Here is a 21,988-nt window from a genome sequence, read left to right on the forward strand (position 1 = left end):
CTGGATCCTGCGTTGCTGTGGCTGTTGCATAGGCCAGCAGCTACAGCTCTGATTTGACCTCTAGCCTGGGAACTTCCATATGCCACAGTTGTGACCCTAAAAAGGCCAAAAAAAAAATTTTTTTTTGTTTGAAAAATGTTAATATTCAGAAGAACCGTCACTGACCACTGTTATTTTATTAGCACAAGCAAACCTTTGAATGACTTACACTAATAATAATAATATTAATAATAATAAAAATGCAACATTATTGTTTTTATATTCCACATACCAAGGAAACTTCTGGGCATTCTGATTATGCTTTACTAGCTTATAAGTTTAGCATGAATCTCTTGCCAAAGAAGCCAAAGTGATGGAGAAGGTGGTACCCAACCCTCCTTTGGTAGCATTCAAACTACGGAGGAACTAGGAGCATTCCAGGACAGGAGCAATAGTTCACTCCAGGCTTGAAGGAATTCCTTAGAATTAAGAATTAAGATAGGGAGGAGTTCCCATCATGGTGCAGTGGTTAACGAATCCAACTAGGAACCATGAGGTTGCGGGGTCCATCCCTGGCCTTGCTCAATGCGTTAAGAATCCGGCGTTGCTGTGAGCTATGGTCGCAGACGTAGCTACGATCCTGAGTTGCTGTGGCTGTGTCATAGGCTGGCAGCTGCAGCTTCAATTAGACCCCCAGCCTGGGAACCTCCATATGCCATAGGATCAGCCCTAGAAAAAGGCAAAAATACAAAAAAAAAAAAAAAAAAAAGAATTAAGATAGGGAACTGGTGGCGATTAAGCAGAGGAGAGAGAAATCAGCATGGCAGAGTGTCACTGCTGTTCTGACTTGAAGCCTGGGTGATGCGATGTACAATAGCAGGAACTAACTATAACCCCAGCAAGTACAAGGGGACAACAGGTGGTAATTCCCGCCTCATTCACTGTGTCTTCCAAAGAACATGTCAGACTGAATATTCCAGGTTTATTGGCAGGTTTGAAAGAAAGGCTACAGGAGACACCACTAAGTTTTTAAATTAAGAACACATTCAGTTGTTTTTTTAAAATAGCTTTATTCCTGGGGCCTTTCATCAGGCTTATTTTTAGAAGCTGAGTTAATCTATTTATCTAGACTTTTAAAATTGTGGCCCAACTTTGAAATATCACACCCAAGTCCTGGCCCCATCGTGACTTAGAGAAGGCCATCATCATGTGAGATATCCGGGATTTTTGAAGGGAATTCTTCCGCTGATGAAGTAGGGAGGTCGGAATGAAGGATGTGACCGAGGAAGCTATGTCCAAACACAGAACACACCAGAGATTCTTCTAAAACATGCCTAGTTCTAAGTTACATGTGCTGTGTTATTTTGTCTTTTTCAAAATTACAAGCTGTTTCTCATGTCAAATGCTTGCTTTATGCACACACAAATTGTTTAAAATATTATACCATGTATCATTCTGTATGTAGGTTTTAGTACATATATCACTGTCATTAACAGGAGTTATTCTGTCTATAGACATGCAGACACATGTATGTGTAATTTTTTAATTATAATCGCACTGCCTATACTATCATAATGAAAGGGTTCTCCATAGGTATAGCTTATTATTCATGATTACAAGAGCTAAACACACATAAGTGTGAACCAACCTACTCTTGGTTATACTCTGACTTCAATTGAGAAAAGAGAGAAATATTCAAAGCAATTTGTTAAGTCGTTTTGAATAAAATTGATAGACCTTCCTTAGCTATTTTTTAAAGGATTTTTATGTTCATATAGCATCTCAGAATTGCTTAAAGAGAATACAAATTAACTTTTAATAATTTATTGCTTAATTTCTCTTTGTGCATGTCTTAGCCTGCAAAGAACACCATTCTCACCAAGTTAGATGGAATTGATTCTAGTGTCAGTCCTTGATTATCCCATCCAACTGGCTCTGATTTCACAATACAGTCTACTGACTGAGCTTTGGCACAATCCTTTTTGAGGGACAAGCACTTGCCTTAATTTGAATATCAGAGAAAAGTCTGAGACTTAGTTCAGAACTCAGTTGCTATTTTTAGTTATCTTATTTCTTTATATTTCTTAGTGGTTGAGGAAGTCAGAAGTTTCTAGAATGCCAGCGCTAGAATTTTTTTTAGGATTATAAACTTTTTCATAGGGAAGGGATTCTAACATGTTCCTTGCCTTTAATATAAGTTATAACACAGCTTGTAATTTTTCAGCCTTGATTCTGCCTTGCTTCTAATTTATTTTTATCCCACTGAACTGTTCTTTGAGAAGGTAAACCGTGGAAAGATTGTAAATCATTCATATAGTTGTATCAGGTGTTTTGAAAACCGAAACTATTTTGTCTTCATTAGCATAGCTGATGATTAGCATGGCCTATGATACATCATATGGTAAAATGTCCCTCGTTGTAATTTAACCATTTTTATTAACTTGTTTACATTTCTGATAGTAAGTGTTGTTGTTTAAAGAATTTATAATCTATATGGCAATCACAATAATCATAATAAAAACAATAGTAAGGAATATTTTTACCTTTTATAATACGTTGTGTTTTTTTCTCTAAGTACACCACTACTATGTTTAAATTAAGAACTTCACCCCTTTATACACATACCACTTTCATTTTTTGGCATAGATAAATGTAAATTATTTCTATTTCACAAAATGAAGTTTCTAAAGAACTTCAGTGTTAGGAAATGCTAGAGTATAATATTATAAAACCATTTTTTATAAGGCCATTTTTGTTGCTTTTTTTTTGCTCAGTACAGAATTAATTTTCAGCCTTGCAACCTTTTGTTTCATAGTCATTCACAATTATTCAATAATATTGTAAAAGGAAATGAATTTTGAGGGGTAACAGGAAGAAGGGAATATTTGGAGATCTATTAGATATTTTAGATTTGTTCAGAAAATTAATGTGGAGATTTACAACTTCATCTTTCATTTTGCACTTTTAGGCAGAAAAGTCAAACAAAATCAAAATGGAAAAAGCTTTCTATGTCACTAGTACAATGTTGAAGGTTAATGCTGTAACTCTATACTGGTCTTTGGTATTACTTCCACTTTGGAGCCCTGTAGTTGTAATAAAATGTGTCAGGGAAGAATGCAGTGTTTGAGTCATGGTATCTACCCAGACTTTTATATAGTAACTGTTATAATAACTCAAGATTTTCAAAATGTGTCAGATGAAACGGCATGTGCCAACAGAGTTGTAGTCTGAGAAACTGTCACAGTTTATATGGAATTTCTTTTTAGGGAGGAGAATAACTCCCTTGGTTGTAGTGGAGGAAAGGAATTCAACATCTTTATTTTTCCTTATTTTTAAAACATGGCACACTATTTTGTACAGTCTCTCCTCTGTTTGTTTTGAATTGATAATTTTCATGAGGCAGATTAGAGGCTACCTGTGGACAGTTTCCATTAGTAGATACATTTTACTTGCTTTACCCAAATTACTTGCCAATATTTTAATACTGGGAAATTTCATACAAAATCTTGTTTTTTAAATTCCTCCTTGAAAATTAGAAGATCTGACACCATTGGGTGCATATTCTTTTATACTTTCAGTTGGCTACAGCTGGGTAGAACCTCTCTGCTTTAGATGAGGATGCCTTCTGCATTGCACTCAGTGACCACCACCCACCCCCAACCCACTTCGTTATGTACATATGTGCACAGTTCCTCTTGGCACTGGCATTTATAATACTTGAGCTCAAGATTAAGATAATTTTGCTTTTGGAGTTCCCACTGTGGTTCAGTGGCTTAAGGATATGGCACAGGTTCTTTTGGTACCATGGGTTCAATCCCCAGCCCAGGAAAGTGGGTTAAGGATCTGGCATTGCCACAGCTGTGGTGTGGGTCTCAGCTGTGGCTCCAATTCAGTCCCTGGCCCCAGGAACTTCCATATGCCATGGGTGTGGCCAAAAAAAAAAAAAAAAAAAAGAGAGATAATTTTGTTTCTGATATTCTGATACAGTTAACAAAATAATCAGTGACAAATCATTTATCTTCTAAGAAGGCTGCTTATTGCCTTTAATTTAATTTACACATAATTTGTCTTTGCATAGCATTCTTATATTGGCAACTGTCAAATTTATGGTATTTTAGAATTTTTTATTAGTGTAACAAGTCTTTCAAAGGTCAAAATTAGGACTAGTTCAGACTTGGTTGTTTTTGTTTAAGTTTTATTGAAGCATAGTTGATTTACAATGTTGTGATAATTCCTGCTGTACAACACAGTGACTCAGTCATACATGTATACACATCCATTCTCTTTCAGATTGTTTTCCTACATAGATTATCACAGAATACTGGGTAGAGTTCTCTGTGCTATACAGCAAGTCCCATTGGCCATTCATTCCATGTACCTCAGTGTGCATATACCAGTCCCAAACCCCCAGTTCATCCTTCCCCACATCACCTGTCCCCCTTGGCAACCATTAGTTTTTCCAAGTCTGTGAGTTAGTTTCTGTTTTTCAAAGAAGTTCATTTGTATCCTTGTTTTAGATTCCACATATAAGCGATATCATATGTTATTTGTCTTTCACCAATTTCGCTTAGTATGATAGTTTCTTTTTTTTTCTTTTTTTAATTTTTTTTATTTTCCCACTGTACAGCAAGGGGATCAAGTTATCCTTACATGTATACATTACAATTACATTTTTCCCCACCCTTTGTTCTGTTGCAACATGAGTATCTAGACAAAGTTCTAGTTTCTAGGTGCATCCACTTTGCTGCAAATAGCATTATTTCATTCTTTTTTAAGGCTGAGTAATATTGCATTGTATATATGTACCACATCTTCTTTATCCATTCCTCTTGATGGACATTTATGTTTCTTCTATGTCTTGGCTATAGTAAATGGTGCTGCAATGAACATCAGAGTGCACATAGCTTTTCAAATTATGGTCTCTGAATAGTGCCCAGGAGTGGGATTGCAGTAATAGTTTTATTTTTACTTTTTGGAGGAATCTCCATATTGTTTTCCATAGTGGTTGCACCAATTTATATTCCCACCAGCAGTGTAAGGGATTCCCTTTTCTCCTCACTCTCTTCAGCATTTACTGTTTGCAGACTTTTTGATGATGGTCAATCTGGCTGGAGTAGGGTGGTATCTCATAGTAGTTTTGATTTGCATTTCTCTAGTAGCTAGTGATATAGAGAAACTTGGTTGTTTTATATCAAGATGTCAATATAATTTATACTAGCTTTAAAACTTTTTAAAAGTCACCTCTCTTGTATATGGAATAGAATAGTAGTTAAATAACATGCAAATAATATTTTAAAAGATACATTTTAGTTCTTCAGTTATGTTTAAAATTTGAAACGGTATACAAGTTGAAGGTTTGCTGAAGAATTACTCATCAGAATCTTCTCTCGGAGAAAAAATGTAAACTCTAATTTCAGAATTTTCTCTAGATTTTCCTTAAAAGTATACAGTATGTTGGTTTATTATTTAAGATAATCTAGCTTAGACATCTATACAGGCTGTAGCCAAAGTTCATAGTTATTTAGAATCATAATATAAATTTAGTCCCATATGTTTTTTATTGAATCCAAACAATTTCCTTTATAATACTAGTAAGTATAGTGCCTTCATACTTTAAGGCACTATATATTTCTTCTGGGTTTTTGTTGTTCTGGTTGCATAGTTAGATTAATGGAAACATCTCCCCTTATAAACATCTCTAAAGAAATTGCTCTTATGAAGCACTAATAAAAATATAAGTTAATAAATTGTTTGGAATTGCCCTTTATAACTATACTGACAAATCTTAAGAAAAAAGAACTAATTTGTGTCAGTATTATCCTCCTTGTATCCTGTATCCTCCTTGATGTATCAGTAAATTGAAACCTGATTTCTCTGAGTGAAACAAATACAGAATTTGAAGTGTGGTTCAAACAATTTAAAAAAAGATGACGTAAAAAGGATCCTATGAAGTAGGTCATATTTCCCTTTATGGAAAAGAGTTGTATGCATTTGAAATGTTTTTTCTTATAGCATTTTTAACTGTTGGATAATGTAGGAACCAAAAATTGACTTTTTATTAGAATTATGAAATTTTTGGCAATGTCAGGAAGGGTTTCCAGATAAATCTTAAATTGTTCTATTCTAAAAGAGGGGGGGAGTTAATTTGAGTTAAAGATACTGACTTGCTGCTGTATTACATTTTCTCTTACATCTGCAAAATAAACCCATTTCACATCCAGCCAATTGTCTGAAAACTCATATAGCATATCCTAAGCTCATGGTTCCTGCGTTTTATTCAAAAACCTTTGGTGGCAAGGAGCTCACTCTCTTGAAAAGCAGACTATTCTAACTATAGACAGCTCTAAATATTACAAAGTAATTTAATCATTCATCATTCAACAAATATTTATTTTCCTTCTTTTGAAACTTTTTTTGCTGTTGTCTACTTCCGATCATTTAGCTTTAGTCCTGCCTTCTGAACTAATTCCTCTTCCACATGACAATTCTTTGGTGATTTTATAGAAACACTGAATGAAGTTCAGGGTTGGAATGAGCCCTAAAGCCCTGCTCGTCCAAACCCTTCTTCCCTCAAAAAAAGATGGTGATGGCACAGTGTAACCCTGAGGACACCCGGGTTATGCTCCCAGGCAGGTCTGAGCCTGTTCAAAACAGCTCTCATATCCCATCCCACCTCCTCCTGCTCCACCCCAGATCCTTCATCCAGTCCTCATGTGACACCCTTGTAGCTTCTTTCTGCCCTGGTGGTGCTCTCTATATGTTTCTGTCTTGTCTGTGTGCTCCTGGAAGGACACTCAGAAATTAAACACATTTATTCAGATGTAGTCTGGCCTAAGTGAGATATAACCTACCTGCTTATGCTTCTGTTTACATTAATACCGCCCGGCGTTCATTAGCTTTAAAGCCACTTGGCAATCACATCTTGTATTGATGTATATATTTATTATCAACTTCAATGCTGAAGTCTTTTTTCCACCCTCTGTTCCTAGCCCTTAGCTCCTCAACTGTGTATCTGTATGTCTTATTTATCGGATCCAAACCTTGTTCTTTACTTTTATTCCCACATTATTAGTATACTCTGTACTATCGAGATCCTCTCTGGAGTCTGATTCTGCAATCCAGAAAATATTGCATCTCTCTTCTGTCCTATTTTCTGGAGATTTGAGATATAGATATAGAAATAGATACACCATGGAGTTCCCGTTGTGGCGCAGTGGTTAACGAATCCGACTAGGAACCATGAGGTTGCGGGTTCGGTCCCAGCCCTTGCTCCGTGGGTTAACGATCCGGCGTTGCCGTGAGCTGTGGTGTGGGTTGCAGACGCGGCTTGGATCCCGAGTTGCTGTGGCTCTGGCGTAGGCCGGTGGCTACAGCTCAGATTCGACCCCTAGCCTGGGAACTTCCATATGCCTCGGGAGCGGCCCTAGAAATGGCAAAAAGACAAAAAAAAAAAAAAAAAAAAAAAAAAAAAAAAAAAAGAAAAAAGAAAAGAAAAAGAAATAGATACACCAACAGAAAGAGAAACTATTCCCAGACCCAAAGTTTGAGAAGACCAATCTAGTCTATGACACAAATGCTGAATGGGGTAAGACTGAAAACATGAACTGTGGGACCATTAAGTAGTATTACCAAGATAAATTATTCAGGCAGTTAAAAATCCACTTTTTTTTCAATTGGCTTTCAGTTCAAATTTCTCAGTTTACTACCTAAGGATAATATAAGAAACCTTGACATACCTATTGCTGTAATCTAGCTATATATGTGTTTCCATCTATGAAAACAGTTTTTCCTCATCATATTTTTTCATGCGATTTTTCCAACATTTAATAATTTTCTCAACTATTTCAAAAGTTGAAAAACATGAACAACTGTACTGTTAATGTTTATGAAGCTTCATCTCAACTGTAGGTAATGCTATGAAGCTTCATCCCAGAGCTGGAAAATGGTATATTATTCTTTCTTACTTTGTGGTCCATAATTGCTAATATTCTGTATCAAACAAGGAGAAAAGTTGACAGTGCCTTATGTGTAAACAAGTAATTCAATTTCAATAATGATATGATAGGCATACATTTTCTGATTTTTTATCCACATGTGGGAATCATCAAAGTTGTTGCTGATGAGGTGGTAGAACTGGTTACTTATCTGACTAAAAACCAGATGCCACCTGGCTTTTAAGACATAAACTTTGTTCCTTATGAGTACTGAAATTGGAGACCCATTGAATTAAGAGTAAGACTTCATGAAATACATTTTTGTTTTGGAAATTGGGCTATTACCTTTACCTTTAAAGACACCAGAGAAATATTTGTCCTTGGTTACACTTATGTGGAATACCATCATTTCATGTGTTCAAACACGGAATACAACTATTCACTTGTTCATTCTTTTTAAATTATTATTTACTGGTAAATAAGGCAAATATTTCATTTAATGTTTACTATGTTAAAAGATGATGTTACACTTTGAATTAATTCTTGTAATCATATGAAGTAAAAAAAATCTTGCTTTTCTTGTATGTGGCAAGTTCCTTTGATATATGGAATACTAGGAGCAAGTAAATAGACAAATTGACCCCATCAGAAATTGCTGCTACAGCTTATTTGAGCCTCATTTTCAGTAATTTTCTTTTTTTTTTTTTTTTTTTTTTTTTTTTTAAGAATTCTTTTTTTTTTAATATATTTATTTATTTATTTTTTGTCTTTTTGCTATTTCTTGGGCCGCTCCTGCGGCATATGGAGATTCCCAGGCTAGGGGTCCAATCGGAGCTGTAGCCACTGGCCTACACCAGAGCCACAGCAACGCGGGATCCGAGCCATGTCTGCGACCTACACCACAGCTCACGGCAACGCCGGATCATTAACCCACTGAGCAAGGGCAGGGACCGAACCCGCAACCTTATGGTTCCTAGTCGGATTCGTTAACCACTGCGCCACGATGGGAACTCCTTCAGTAATTTTCTAATACAAGTTAATCTTTACTCCACATTTTTTGGCTGGCTTATTATTATTTAAATAGTTGAAATTAGGAGGTATAAAAAGAATTTGAGGCAAAAAAAAAGAGTGAATATTTTTAGTGTAGTTATTTCAAGTACATTGTGGGTGAAAGTGTCACTTTTAAAAAGTAAATACAAAAACCATCAGAATATGTTACAACTTGATATTAAAAATGTACAGCATTTCATTAAATAACATCATCACCAACCACAGTAGGAAATGAAAACCAAAAAGTAGAAAGTTCTTATTATGATTTCTAATATCTGTATCATTATAAAGTTTAGATTTAATTTCACAGAAGTCGGGAAATTCTGTTCTGAGATTCCCAAAGAAACCATAACTCTCATATGGATTATAACAGCCTCTTTGAGGAGGAGCTCAAGTCATAGGACTCTTCCCAAACGGGTTCATCACTATGGGATGTAGTACTTCCTTTTCAAAAAGGAATTGCACCTTGTTCTGTTCTTCCTCCTAGAGATCCTGTATAACAATCATATTTTGAAGGTTTTATGATTGAAGAACCAGTGAATTACAGCATGTGATTGATGCAATGAGAACTTGTAGCCCTTTCTTCAAGGGTTAATGCAACAAAATAAAGTTCCTACAATGGACTAACCAAATTACTTCCTTTTTGAAGCAAAGCCCTTCCTCACCTGTCTTGTTTCTAATTTAACACTCAGAAACACTAGATCAGAGATCTTTAACTGGTGCTGTGTGGGCCAAAGCATCCGTCCCCCTGTGGCAAAATCATTCGAGTCCTAGTCATTTCTTTTTTAGCCCCAATTTGATGCCTATTCAGCCAAGAATCTCCACTTCCTTTTGTCTTAAACCTGCTCCCTTATTTATGTTATCTGCCTGGTCCTTGTAGCCATCATGTTTATTCCACATGCAACATCAAGTGACATTAAATATAAAGATAGTTATAGAGCATTCAAACATGTGCAAAATTGTATTCAGTGTTTTAGTTCCGTATGGAAACATGCAATTTCAGAGACACTTTCAAGCCAGACTGTTTTAGTTTTGTATGGTTAAGCAGATCCTGGGAAAACACTAAAATTTAGTATGTGAACTAAAGGGGGATTTTAGAGAAGAACCAGTTAACTAGTGGAGGAAATTACCTCGAATGGTACAATTCCGAGTAACGTTACTCCCTGGTACTCTTTCAAGTACTCCATTATCTCCTGGTTGCTAAGGTCATTTTTGAAGAATTCCGTTATTCAAAAGGGCATAAGGTGTTTGCTCTGGGCTCAAATTTATTTATGGGGGAGAGTGAACTTCAGAGGTGGATTAGGGAGTCACAAGAATTACTGTCCATTTGTTCTAGATGAGCCCCACAGGACTCTCCCCAGCTCCTTTATACCCTGGTTTCCAGTCTGTCAGAAGAGGAAAAGAGGCTCCATCCAGGGAGCATGCCCAAGAAATTAACTAACATTACACAAAAGAAGTTTAGCAAATAACCATTAAGCCAGACACTAAATAGAGTTTCTGGGGAAAAACAGGACACTTCTGCTTTTCTCCCAGAATAAAGAATGTAAAAAGTTGAGTTTTTCTCACAGGATAAATGCCAATTTTCCCTTCAGTATAAGGTGCCCTGTCAGCAAATGAACCCCCTATTTGCTTGGCAGTGTTTTTTTCCTGATCCTGCTGTGCCTCTTCTCCCAGATGTAGACTATTTCCTTCCAGAAAGTGGATAGGGTATACTCAAGTTCAAGTGGGCCCTTGACTTGGCAGCCTCAACTGGAAAGCATCCTTGGTTTTATGGAAACATAAGTACAAAATATTATTGTATTATACATTTTCATGATACTGTACCATGTTTGAGGGATGATTCCTTGAGAATTAAAAGACACCACACGTTTGGGCTTCATAACTCAGAATTTATATTTCAAATGCAAATGCATGAAAATCAGATGGGTAGAATTAAGGCTTGCTTTTTTGCATGATTTATTTTTTAAATGGAGGGGGTTGTCGAGCAAATTATTATGCAGTGTTGGTAATCAAATTGATATTCTAAACAAGATTTCTGAATTTTTAAAAATGTCCTTAAAGAATAAAATTTTCCCAAGTCTGCTTTTGCATTTTCTTATAAAAATATGTGGTAATTATAATGGGCTTATTTATTCATCAAAGCATTAGTTAAAAGAAACTAGATAGCAACTGATCAGGCTAGTTCTGATTAATATATAAAATTGAAATCATAAATGAAAATTTAATTTTAATTACTATAAAATGATATTAATTATAATATGTAATTCAGATTACCATATAGTCTGTTTGCCAGTCTAGTCCATATTAATGAGTATTATTGTTCAAAACTAAATTCATTGCCTTAACTTGAAAACTTACTACTCTTTCTGTAACCTTGTTTTTTTTGGTGGGGGGAGGGGGCATCACCTGTGGCACATGGAGGTTCCCAGGCGAGTGATCCATTCGGAGCTACAGCTGCCAGCCACAGCAACGCAGGATCTGAGCCGTGTCTACAACCTACACCATAGCTCACAGCAACATGGAATCCTTAAGCCACTGAACAAGGCCAGGGATGGAACCCGCAACCTCATGGTTCCTAGTCGGATTCATTTCTGCTGAGCCACGATGGGACCGCCTTCTTTCTGTAATCTTTAATTTTATTAAAAGGATCTTTGTCATCAACGTTGGCACAAGCTTACAATACTTTCTTGAAACCCTCAGAGTCAAATGTATTTCAGAATTTAGAATTGTAGGCATTAGAAAATTAATGTTGTTCATACACTACGTATTGACTGACACCCTTAGAGTGACCCGAGGCACCCTGATATAAAACCACCAATCTCTGCAGTGAAACACATGCAAGTTCACACTAAGGAGGATTATTAGGGACCGTAAATAGCCTCACGTATCTTCAAACAAGTTTTTTCTTTTTGCCACCAAATGAGTTTGCTACAAAGTTAGAAAGATCTTAAGTTAAACTTAGGAAGAAATGTTTGGATTTTAGAAACTACAGATAAAGGATCATAGACTACATTTTGATTTTTAATCTGTTCTTCATAATTTTGCCAGGGTTGTCTTCCTCAGATGCATGTGTGGAATGACACCTTCATTGTGTGAAGAACTGCATGGTTTCCCACTATTTCCCACTTTCAGCTTCTTTGAAGACCTCCTACAGCTATACCCTAGCAACTTTTCTAGGCTCTTTCCTAAAAAGTATGTGCTTCACCCCAACCAAACTCAACCTACCAGCAATTCCCAAGTATACCTTCTACCTCTTTGCTCATGATACTTCAGGCTAGAATGCCTTCTTCCGGAGGCCCCCAGTCCACACCCCACTTCAAGTACCATCATCCTTTTTATCCTTCCTCACCCATCTCAAATCCCACCTTTATAAAAGCCAGCTTCATTCCCCAGTCAGAATGTGTTTAAAAAGTACATTGCCTGTCCCTCTAATTAGCACAAATTTAGTATATTTTCCATTTGAATTTATATTCATGTAGTAACCTCCCCACCCCACTAGATTTAAACCCCTACAGCTTCTTTCACTATATTTGGTGTATTTAAGAGCCGTTTTTCAGATGAAGGAATGAATGTTTGAGTTACTCTCTCTTGAGCTCATCAGTTTGACCTCCCACAGGAACCCCACACCCCATAGTCATTGCCATTGCCCTTATCTTAACCTTCCCCAAGTGAAGACGAATACCTAGAACAGGACCTAATTTTTGTATTGCAAGGGTAGAGTCAGCATGTCTTTAGAAAAGTATACTTTCTCTTTGGTTCGGCTACTCATCTTGATGATACTGTCAGGAAGGAAGGTGTCAGAGCCCTTTGAGACTGGCCAGACACTTTAGGGGACTTTGTTCTGTGAGTCTCAATGTAAGCATCCTTTCCCTGGGGAAGTCCTCACTGACCAGCCGACCTTGGTTAGGTCCCCATTCTGTGTACACTCATAGCCGTGATTTTGCTAACAGTCATTGTATTCACTTTGGGGGTAGGATTCTCCATCCAAAAACTCAGGTGAGTAAGAAATATGACCTAATTTTCTCCAGCAATTTGATTTCTGAGTCTAAACTTCCTCCATCTGTTGACAAAACAACGTACATCAGCCTTCTTGGGATTTTCACACTTTCTTCCTCCTTTCGGACCGATTCATATTTTGGGACCTCCAAAAGGTCTGAGGGTGAGAACTGAGAGGCACCCGGTCTTCCGAGGTTGATCCACACAGTTTGCTGCTGAGAAGGTGACCAGGCCTCACCTGCATGGCCCTTCAGAGACAGTGTGTCACTGCTACATCTCCCGGGCCTGGAGGAATCTGCCGTTTCTGTGCCACACTTCAGACAGGGGAATCTTTGGCAAGGCTGCCCCAAGTCTTGTGCATCTAGACACGTCACAAAGCCATTTCTTCCTTGAGGTAGTGTTGCCTTCCTGGAAGTGCTGCTCTTGGGGCCCACAGTGCTCCTTCCTCTCTTCCAGCTTGGAGAAATATCCTCCTAGGTATTCTTGGTCTCTAGCAATGTTGGCCAACAGGTTTTCTTTTCCACCCTGCCTCTTCATACCTCTCCTGAGGCAACAGCAGATGGCCAGCCAAGAACTTGACTGAGGGGCAAAGGAAATCGAAGAATTTAAAAGAAAAAGAGTATAGATACATATATGAGAAGAGATGCCAGCCACATTTATAATTGCTTGTTTAAAGTCTGCCTTTCTTCATTATACTCTAAGTTCCTTGAAGCCTGGGATGAGGCTTTCTAATCTCAGTGTCCAAATTCTGCCTTTTTTATAGTAAGCCTAAATTGTTAGAGTAATATGAATTTTTCTTGAATAAGTGAATGAATAAATGGGAATGAAATTCAGAGACTTTGAAGGATTTGTAGAAAATATAGTGGCTAAGAGGGTAGACTCTGGAGCAGCTGGCCAGGGTGTGAGTCTTGCGGGCAAAACCCATAAACACTTTATGCCTCCAGTTCTTCATCTGTCAACTGGTCGTTATGAAGGTGAAAAGAGCTAACATCTGGGAGTTCCCTTTGTGGCTTGGAGGTATTGAGCCCAGCCAGTATCCACAAGAATGCAGGGTTGACCCCTGGCCTCACTCATTGGGTTAGGGATCCAGCATTGCTGTGAGCCGTGGCATAGGTCTCAGACATGGAATGGATCCCACATGGCTGTGGCTGTGGCGTAGGCCAGTAGCTCCCGCTCCGATTTGACCGATAGCCTGGGAACTTACAGATGCCGCAGATGTGGCCCTAAAAAGGCAAAAAATAAAAAGAGGTAAACTTTTAGGACTAATAGCTGGCACACAGTATCATATCAGAATTGACCATTATCATGACCATCGTCATTATTTATTATCTCATTATTAAGAAACCCTAAGATAGGACTGATCCAACAAGAGCAAAGTTTATGTAAATAAAATTGATATAATTTTATTTTTGCCCAGTCTCCAAGACTGTGAGGCTGTTTTATTTTCCTTCCCTGTTTCCCACATCCATACTATATTGGTTCCCTCAGGTTAGGGCAGTGCTTCTTCAGGAAACCTGCCAGTTTCCATGAGGTCTCATCTCCTGTCAGCATTTCTTAACTGTACCGCCTTAGGAAACACCACACCCTGTGGAATCCCTTCTTGGATCATAGATAACAAAGAGATCCTTTCTCAGTATGTATAATTCAGGTAGTTTTTCTTATTCTTTACCCTTGCCAGGGTTGAAGTTTATCCACCACCTTTCTGCTTATTTTTTGATTCTTGCAGTTTGTCTTTGCTTACTTAGCATTTCAGTAGCTAATAGTATTTAAGGACATGACTTTATCAATATAGAGATTGCATTGTTCTCTTTCTGTCTTAGTCATTTGTAAATTCACATTTATCATTTACATATAAAAAGATAATTCCTGGAGTGATTAGGGTTAACATCTATGATAGAACACAATAGCATGGAACAGAATATCTATAAAAAAGAAAAATTAACTTTTTAATTTAACTACAGAAAGCTTGTTCTTTCCATAGTTGTCCTAAGACAGTCTTTTTCAGTCAGCTATAAATTTTGATTTTCACAGGCTCCAATGCTAGTATTATTTGGTTGTTCAAAGAAGTCTTTTAGCTATTTAGCTTCATACAGTTGATTTTTCTATTCATATATATTATACCATCCACTGCAATATGGAATGATTCAGCAGCAAATTTCTTTTTCTTAATTTTTTTCCTTATTTAGCCTTCTAAGGGTTTTGCCATTAAAGTTTTCTTTTACCTAAATATTTTTGTATTCCCCATCTGGCCTCTCTAAGCTAGAAATGATTTTATCAACTTCTAGGAATATTTGTCTTTATTTATGCTGCACACATACGCACTATAATGGTTGTGTTGCAAAGAATGATATATTTTAGACAAACAGAATTATGATACCATTTACATCATGGAGAAACTCAGGGACTCTCATTTCTCAGCATAACACATATCTTTTCTTCCAACATGATTTTTTACTGGGGCCCCTTGACCACTTTTGTAATTCAAATAATTGTTTATTTTTTCCTCCATGCCTCTGTAACCTCACAGACACTCCTTTGTGCTTATTAGTGAGCATCCATTATAAGTGACTTTAACCACTGTTAGCCTCTTCTTACTGTGGATTATTTATGCACATTTATTCAGCATAATTAATGATGCAGTAAACAATGAAGTTGAGTATGTGTGTCTATCATTTTGAGTCATTTGCCTGTATAGAATTTTTGTTAGGAGAGTTAACAGTCCTCCTGTTTCTACAATCACTTTTTATTATTTCTCTTTGTGGTTGCCTCTTCCTCTGCCCATCCCTTAAATCAAAGTCTTTCCAAGTGTTCTTTCCTAGGTCTGTTCTCACCACAGCCTCCCTAGGTGACTGCCCGTAGCCCTGTGACTTGTGATTCCCACTTCTCTCCTGACTATTTTATATGCACATCCAACTGCTGCCCCTTGGCTGTCCTTAAACACTTCAAATTCAGCAAGCTAACTGAATTCATCATTTGAAACCAGCTGCCTGCCCCAGAAAACCTCTATCCTTCGAATGTTCCTCTACCATCTTTCCGTTGCTCAAGCTAGGGACCTAGGACCATTCTCTGCTCTTCTTTCTCTCCTATGTTCTCAGCCGAGCGATTGGTCTTATGAGTCCTACAGCTTAATATCACAGGAGACTAACAATTGGTCCTCCTCTTGTTCTAGGACACAGTCTTTCAACTAGACTACTGAAGCATGTTCCTAAATGGCCTTTCTGCCTTTGATTTTACTATTGCTGTGCCAAACCCCCATCCCCTTGTTCACCTGGCTGGAGAGTCCTCCATGGCTCCCCGAACCGTGCATTGGGTACACATTTTATTTCTTTTGCAGCCTCTTCACCTCTTCATCACAATGGTTTTCCCTTCCTACCATTACTTCCTCTTTATTTCCCCACCACACATTAAACCTGGTGAGCTTGGGGTCTTACTCACCATTCAATCCCCAGGGCCGAGCACAGTGAAAGCTGCACGGAAGGCACTCAATAAGTACTTCTTAAATATAGTTGTATGCTGGTCAATTTTTAAGCTTTCTAATATTTAAATTATAAAACATGTAGAAAGAAATTATAAGTATATAAATTTCATGATGACAATGTCTGGAATCAGAATTCTTGGATTAAGTTTCTAGCTCTATCATTGCCTTATTGAATATTTTTCACCAAACACAAAACTTTCTCAATATAATGTAGTCATATAACACTCATCATTACTGAGAATACAATAAAAATGACAATAGCATCTTGAATTTATGTCTTTCAAATAGTTAGAAGCATTTCTTATGAATCATTTTTTTGTTCATCATCCCTGTGGGGTAGGCCAGTGTCTTTCCTTCTGAAAGGCAATGAAGGGAGATACAGTTCTTCCTGTAATGGTGTCACAACGCTGATCCTGGATGGTTACCTACCTCACAGAACGTGGGGAAGATTCATGAAGTTGTCCGAGTCTTTATGTTCAGGAAAATGGGTTATATAAAGTAGTTTTATATTATCATATGTCCAGTTTCTTAAGAACTCAAAATATTTGGGGGTGAAAACTGTACACAAATTACTTCAGTATTTCAGCTTATACCAGGGCTCTTTCTCCTTCTTTTTCTGAAGACATTTTTTTTCCACACCCACTCAAACCATCTGTGTACCAGGCAAGTTTTCTGAGATGTAAAACCAAGTGAAATATGTCCGTTCCATTTATTTAGAAAGGACTATACTGAATGATACTCTGGAAGAAAAACATCAGGGTAATGAAAAACTGCACTGTCTATGTGAACAGCAGAGCAGCCTCTCAGGGACAGCCACGCAAAGCCTAAACCTGCAGACAAGCACTCGGCGCCAGCGCTTTTCAAACCTACCCTCCAAAGACTGCCTGCAGGAAGCAGTCAGCTCATTGTCTCTGTGTGATCTGGAGGTAGCCCCTGTGAGATGAGGTTCTCTACCACCATCAAACTGTAACATCTTTAAAGATTTGTGTTAAGCTTTTTTTTTTTTTTTTTTTTTTTTTTTTTTTGGTCTTTTTGTCTTTTCTAGGCCGCACCCGCAGCACATAGAGATTCCCAGGCCAGCGGGGTCTAATCGGAGCTGCAGCCGACGGCCTACACCACAGCCACGGCAACATAGGATCCAAGCCACGTCTGCAATCTACACCACAGCTCATGGCAATGCCAGATCCTTAACCCACGGAGCAAGGCCAGGGATCAAAACCGGCAACCTCATGGTTCCTAGTCGGATTCGTTAACCACTGCGCCACGACAGGAACTCCTGTTAAGTTTTATATTCTACCCAAATTATGTCAATGTTTGCATTATATAAAAAATGTTCCAAAGTATTTACCATTCATTAAAATGGACACTTAAGGAGTTCCCACAGTGGTCCATTGGGTTAAAAATCTGACTGCGGTGGCTTGGGTTGCTGCAGAGGCACCGGTTCAATCCCCAACCTGGCATAGTGGGTTAAAGCATCCAGTGTTGCCCTAGCTATAGCTCAGATTAAATCCTGGCCCAGGAACTTCCATATGCCGGGGGTGCAGTCATAAAAATTTAAATTAAAAAAAAAAAAAAAAAAAAAGGCTCTTAAGGAAGAGGTGCCATATTTATTATTGCCTTTCAACTCTCCCCAGCCGACTGGCATGGGCTCTCGTTCAGGCATCACCCCATTTGAAAAGCACAGAGTCCTAGGATATTGCAGCCCAGGCCATGGCTTTTTTGTTGGAACTTAAGAGAATTCATCCACCTGTCCCCTTCCTACTTTGCTCCATGTAAACTCCTGAAATCCTTTTGCCTAGCTCTCTAATGAAATATGTAAAGGGTTTCTCCAAGCATCTAATTGTTAGCATGTCCACAGTTAAGATGATTGAGGATATAAAATCGGCTTCCTCAAATAGAGATGTTCCAAATGGTTGAGAAAAATGATCTGTCTGAGATGGGAATTACCTATCCACTTCTATCTTTAGATCTTGTGATTTTTTTTTTCTTTAGATCTTGTTAACACTGGAAACCAAACTGTGTTCTAAAACTTAATGCTTTTTTGTGTGAGTTTTTAGAAAATATGATCAAGCAGCAAGCTGGTCATGCTCAGATATGAGCATGAGAAGTGACTTATTTTTACATGCAAATTTCAAGACATTTGTAAGGTCTACCATGTGTGCTGTTAAAAGATTTTTAATTTTAAATTATTTTTGTTAGATAATCCCGTTTAAAGTGACACTATGATTTATCACCACTAATCAAGATTCTGATCCCTCATAGGCTTCTTGTTTGTATCTGTTTTTGTTCTTTGTTACATAAATATGAGGTTTATATATAAAATTCTGACTGTGTAATATAGGGCTAATGAGTCACAGATGGAAAGATGCTGGCACATTACCATCTAATAACATTTTAAACTCATATTCCATAGTAAAACAAAAGCAAATTGTACACATCTGTTTTCCAACTTGTAGCATTTCTGAATTTGTGGAGAGTCTATATTTAAAGGACTTTTACTTGAGGAGAAGAAAAGGAGGATACAGGTCACCTCAAAAATACCCAGCCACTTAGTAGCCTTATCAGAAAGGATTTGGCCAAAGGGATAAGATTCCCTTGGCTTTGCTTCCCAAGAAGTCCCAGCTCTAAAGAACAAGAATCAAACTCAATAGGGCTGAAGAGATGTCTCTGGCTGCAAACAAAATTTTATTGGCTCTGTTAAGAAGAAAAATATATCCGTAATAAGAGGGAAATAGGGAAATATACCAACATGAATAAAATTTTAAAATTAGAAAACCCCTGGCTTTTTCTAAAAATATCCTCAAAATAGATTTGGCTGGAAAGAGTGGTAAGGAGGAGAAAATGTAGGAAGGAAGCCTCCAGACACTTGAGGCCGTATATTGCCATGGTTCTTGTTTATTCTTTTGTATGATAAATGTATTCTGTGTGGGAAAAAAATGGGAATAAAAGACTATATCCCATGTTGTTCAAAAAGAAATAGAACATGAGCAAAATTTCTCTCTCAGACCTACCCAGTTAATAGTGCCTGTGAGGACGAGGTAGTACAAGCTAGTGAAGTACCAGCCCTTCAAACATCTCCCCCCAACCCCCCATTCTCCTTGGTTAAGGAATTCAAAACCACTTGTCTGCTGCACGGGGGGTGTGTGAACTGTCAAGTTCTTTTGGAAAAGTTACGTGACAGAAGTGATTACTGCAGAGTGTGCTCATAAATCCCCTGACATGAAATATCCACATTATAAGAGACAGATTTCCATCCACCGCCTCTGCAGGAATTCCTGAAACAGGAAAGACCTGAGAATTATCATATGATGGGAGAGAGAAATTTTGGTATGTGGGTGGTAAGGCTATATTTTTTAAGACATACTTCTTTTATGCTGAGGAATATGTCTACTCAGACTATAAAATTCTGTTCCCTGTTGTCCAGAAAAGATTTAATACCTGTATTGTATGTCCTGAGTTGTAAACAGAATATCAATAGAGGGAAATTCAGTGTTGTGTTCGTAACAGAGTCTGTAGTTATCTCCACTTTGTACTAACATTTTGTATGTAAGAGTCCAGAAATCTGAAAAGTGTATACACGGATCCCAACGGACCCGAATTCAGAAGCTGATCTCCCTCTAAGGAATGGTTGGCTTGGGGGCCTCATGTGTCTGATTTTGTTTACCGTGTGTCCAACAAGGCATGACTTAGAGCCAGGATCAGGTGGCATTAGGTACATGCTTGTTTTGTTTGTCCACCAGTGGAATGTCTGTGTGACGTTTTGTGTCGTGTTGTTTTGGTGCTGTGCCACGTCCATAGGGTCTGCCAGGCTTCCCCACAGTGGCCGCTCTGCACAGTAATCAGATCCTCACCGTCAAGGTTTGTGGTTGGCACCCATGCCTGCTCAGTCAGAGCCCGCAATCAGCGTAAGAGTGAGCAGGGATGGCTCAATTGGCCTGCCTGGTCCAGTCACTCCCTTTCTGCATGCTCAGCTGGTTACCTTACCTCCATCAGTGAGGCCCAGCAAGTATTAAGAAGGAAAATCTTGAGCACATAAGAGGAGGACGATGACATCAAAGAAAGGCAGGCAAGCTCTCTAAGGCTTAATTGACATGCATCAAAATGCTCCATGATATTTTTCAGTCCATTCAAAAATCCTCAGTACCCTGGACTTCGGGCATCAATAAAATGGCAGTCACGTCCATGCCGCATTATGCTGGTTGAGGAATCTGACGGAAGTTGAACTGGTGCTTTGTCTCTGGACTTTCTGCTCAGAGTGCAGGAGGCGGGTGACTCAAGGTTACCTGCTTCCTTAATATACAACATTAAAAAGGCCCAACACCCACAGCAAAAAAAAAAAAAAAAAAAAAAAAAAGATTCATTTCTAACTTAAAATCTGGCTTCACCATCCAATTTGGGGGTCATATTTCTTTCAAGAAGAACCAGAGGGTCTGATGTCAGACAGAAGTGCCAGTTCTGTATTGTTTGATGGTTATTATAAGTCTAATGTGTGTATCTTTATTTCTTTCTTTGGGGCCTTCTGATGCCTATTCTTCAACTCTCTCATCTCTGAACTCCAACCTTTGACCTCACCTGACTGATCAGATGGTGTTTCCTAAAATCAATCATGGGTTTCTCTCTGCTGATCAGCAGCTCATTAAACGCCGCCTGATTAAGGTAGTGCTTATTCTTGCTCAAGTCTGATTTCTTCTTTACATTCAATTTTTACTCTGTGTACTGTTGCTTTACCATTTATCTCTCATGGGCAGGATGGGGTGGTGGGTATTTATTTTAAAATATACTAGAGCAAAATTATGTGTAGTGAGCTGCATTTGTTTGAAAGGTAGATGAAAATTCTAAAATCAAAAGGCCTAGAAAGCCTATCTAATTTTTCCTTAAATAAAAAAAAAAATGAAAGCTTAAAAATTATATCCAGTGATAGACCTAGTTTCTAAGCTCTCTGGTTTTGGTGATGTATAAATTATTATACAGCATGATAAGAGCTTCGTATGTTTAATTTTTTGCGTTAGGAAAAAGTAAATATTTGTGCAGCTTTTTAATGCAGCCATTTTATTAAGCAAGGTGACATAACTGATGCAGCATTGTTATGGATATTCTTATGCAAAAGTTTCCTACCAACTCTGAGCATAGTGATAACATACACACTGTTTCCAAGAGCTGAGATTGCTGGTTCCTGAGCTGCTTTGATTTTAACAGCCTCTACTCTGCTCACCCAGCATGAATATTTATTTGCTCCCTGCTGGCAGGCAAATTGCCTACAGGCTTTATGTTTCTGATTGTTCTGGTTCTTTTCATAATATAAATGTGGATTACTTAAAACAAAGTTAAAGTGTTGAAAAGAAGATCTGGGTCTTTATCTTTCATGGTTATTGTTAGTCTGTTCCCTTCTCCATTGCAGGGTGACCAAGGACAGGCTGGGCCGCCAGGCCCTCCAGGTCCCCCAGGCCCAAGAGGGCCTCCTGGGGATACAGGGAAAGACGGCCCCCGCGGAATGCCAGGAGTGCCCGTGAGTTGCTTTTTGGATCAGTTGTTCTCATGGGTGTTGTTTCCT

General features: G+C 38.1%; 1 protein-coding gene across 1 annotated transcript in view; it reads left to right on the forward strand.

Moving 5' to 3' along the window:
- The window catches only part of COL25A1 (collagen type XXV alpha 1 chain), a 469,169-nt gene that overhangs the window by 304,853 nt on the left and 142,328 nt on the right, over positions 1-21,988 (forward strand). The window contains 2 exon segments of the mRNA XM_021101684.1: positions 21,022-21,093; positions 21,836-21,943. Coding sequence (XP_020957343.1) covers positions 21,022-21,093; positions 21,836-21,943 — 180 coding nt within the window.

The sequence above is a fragment of the Sus scrofa genome, chromosome 8 (assembly GCF_000003025.6).
Source record: "Sus scrofa isolate TJ Tabasco breed Duroc chromosome 8, Sscrofa11.1, whole genome shotgun sequence".
NCBI lineage: Eukaryota > Metazoa > Chordata > Mammalia > Artiodactyla > Suidae > Sus > Sus scrofa.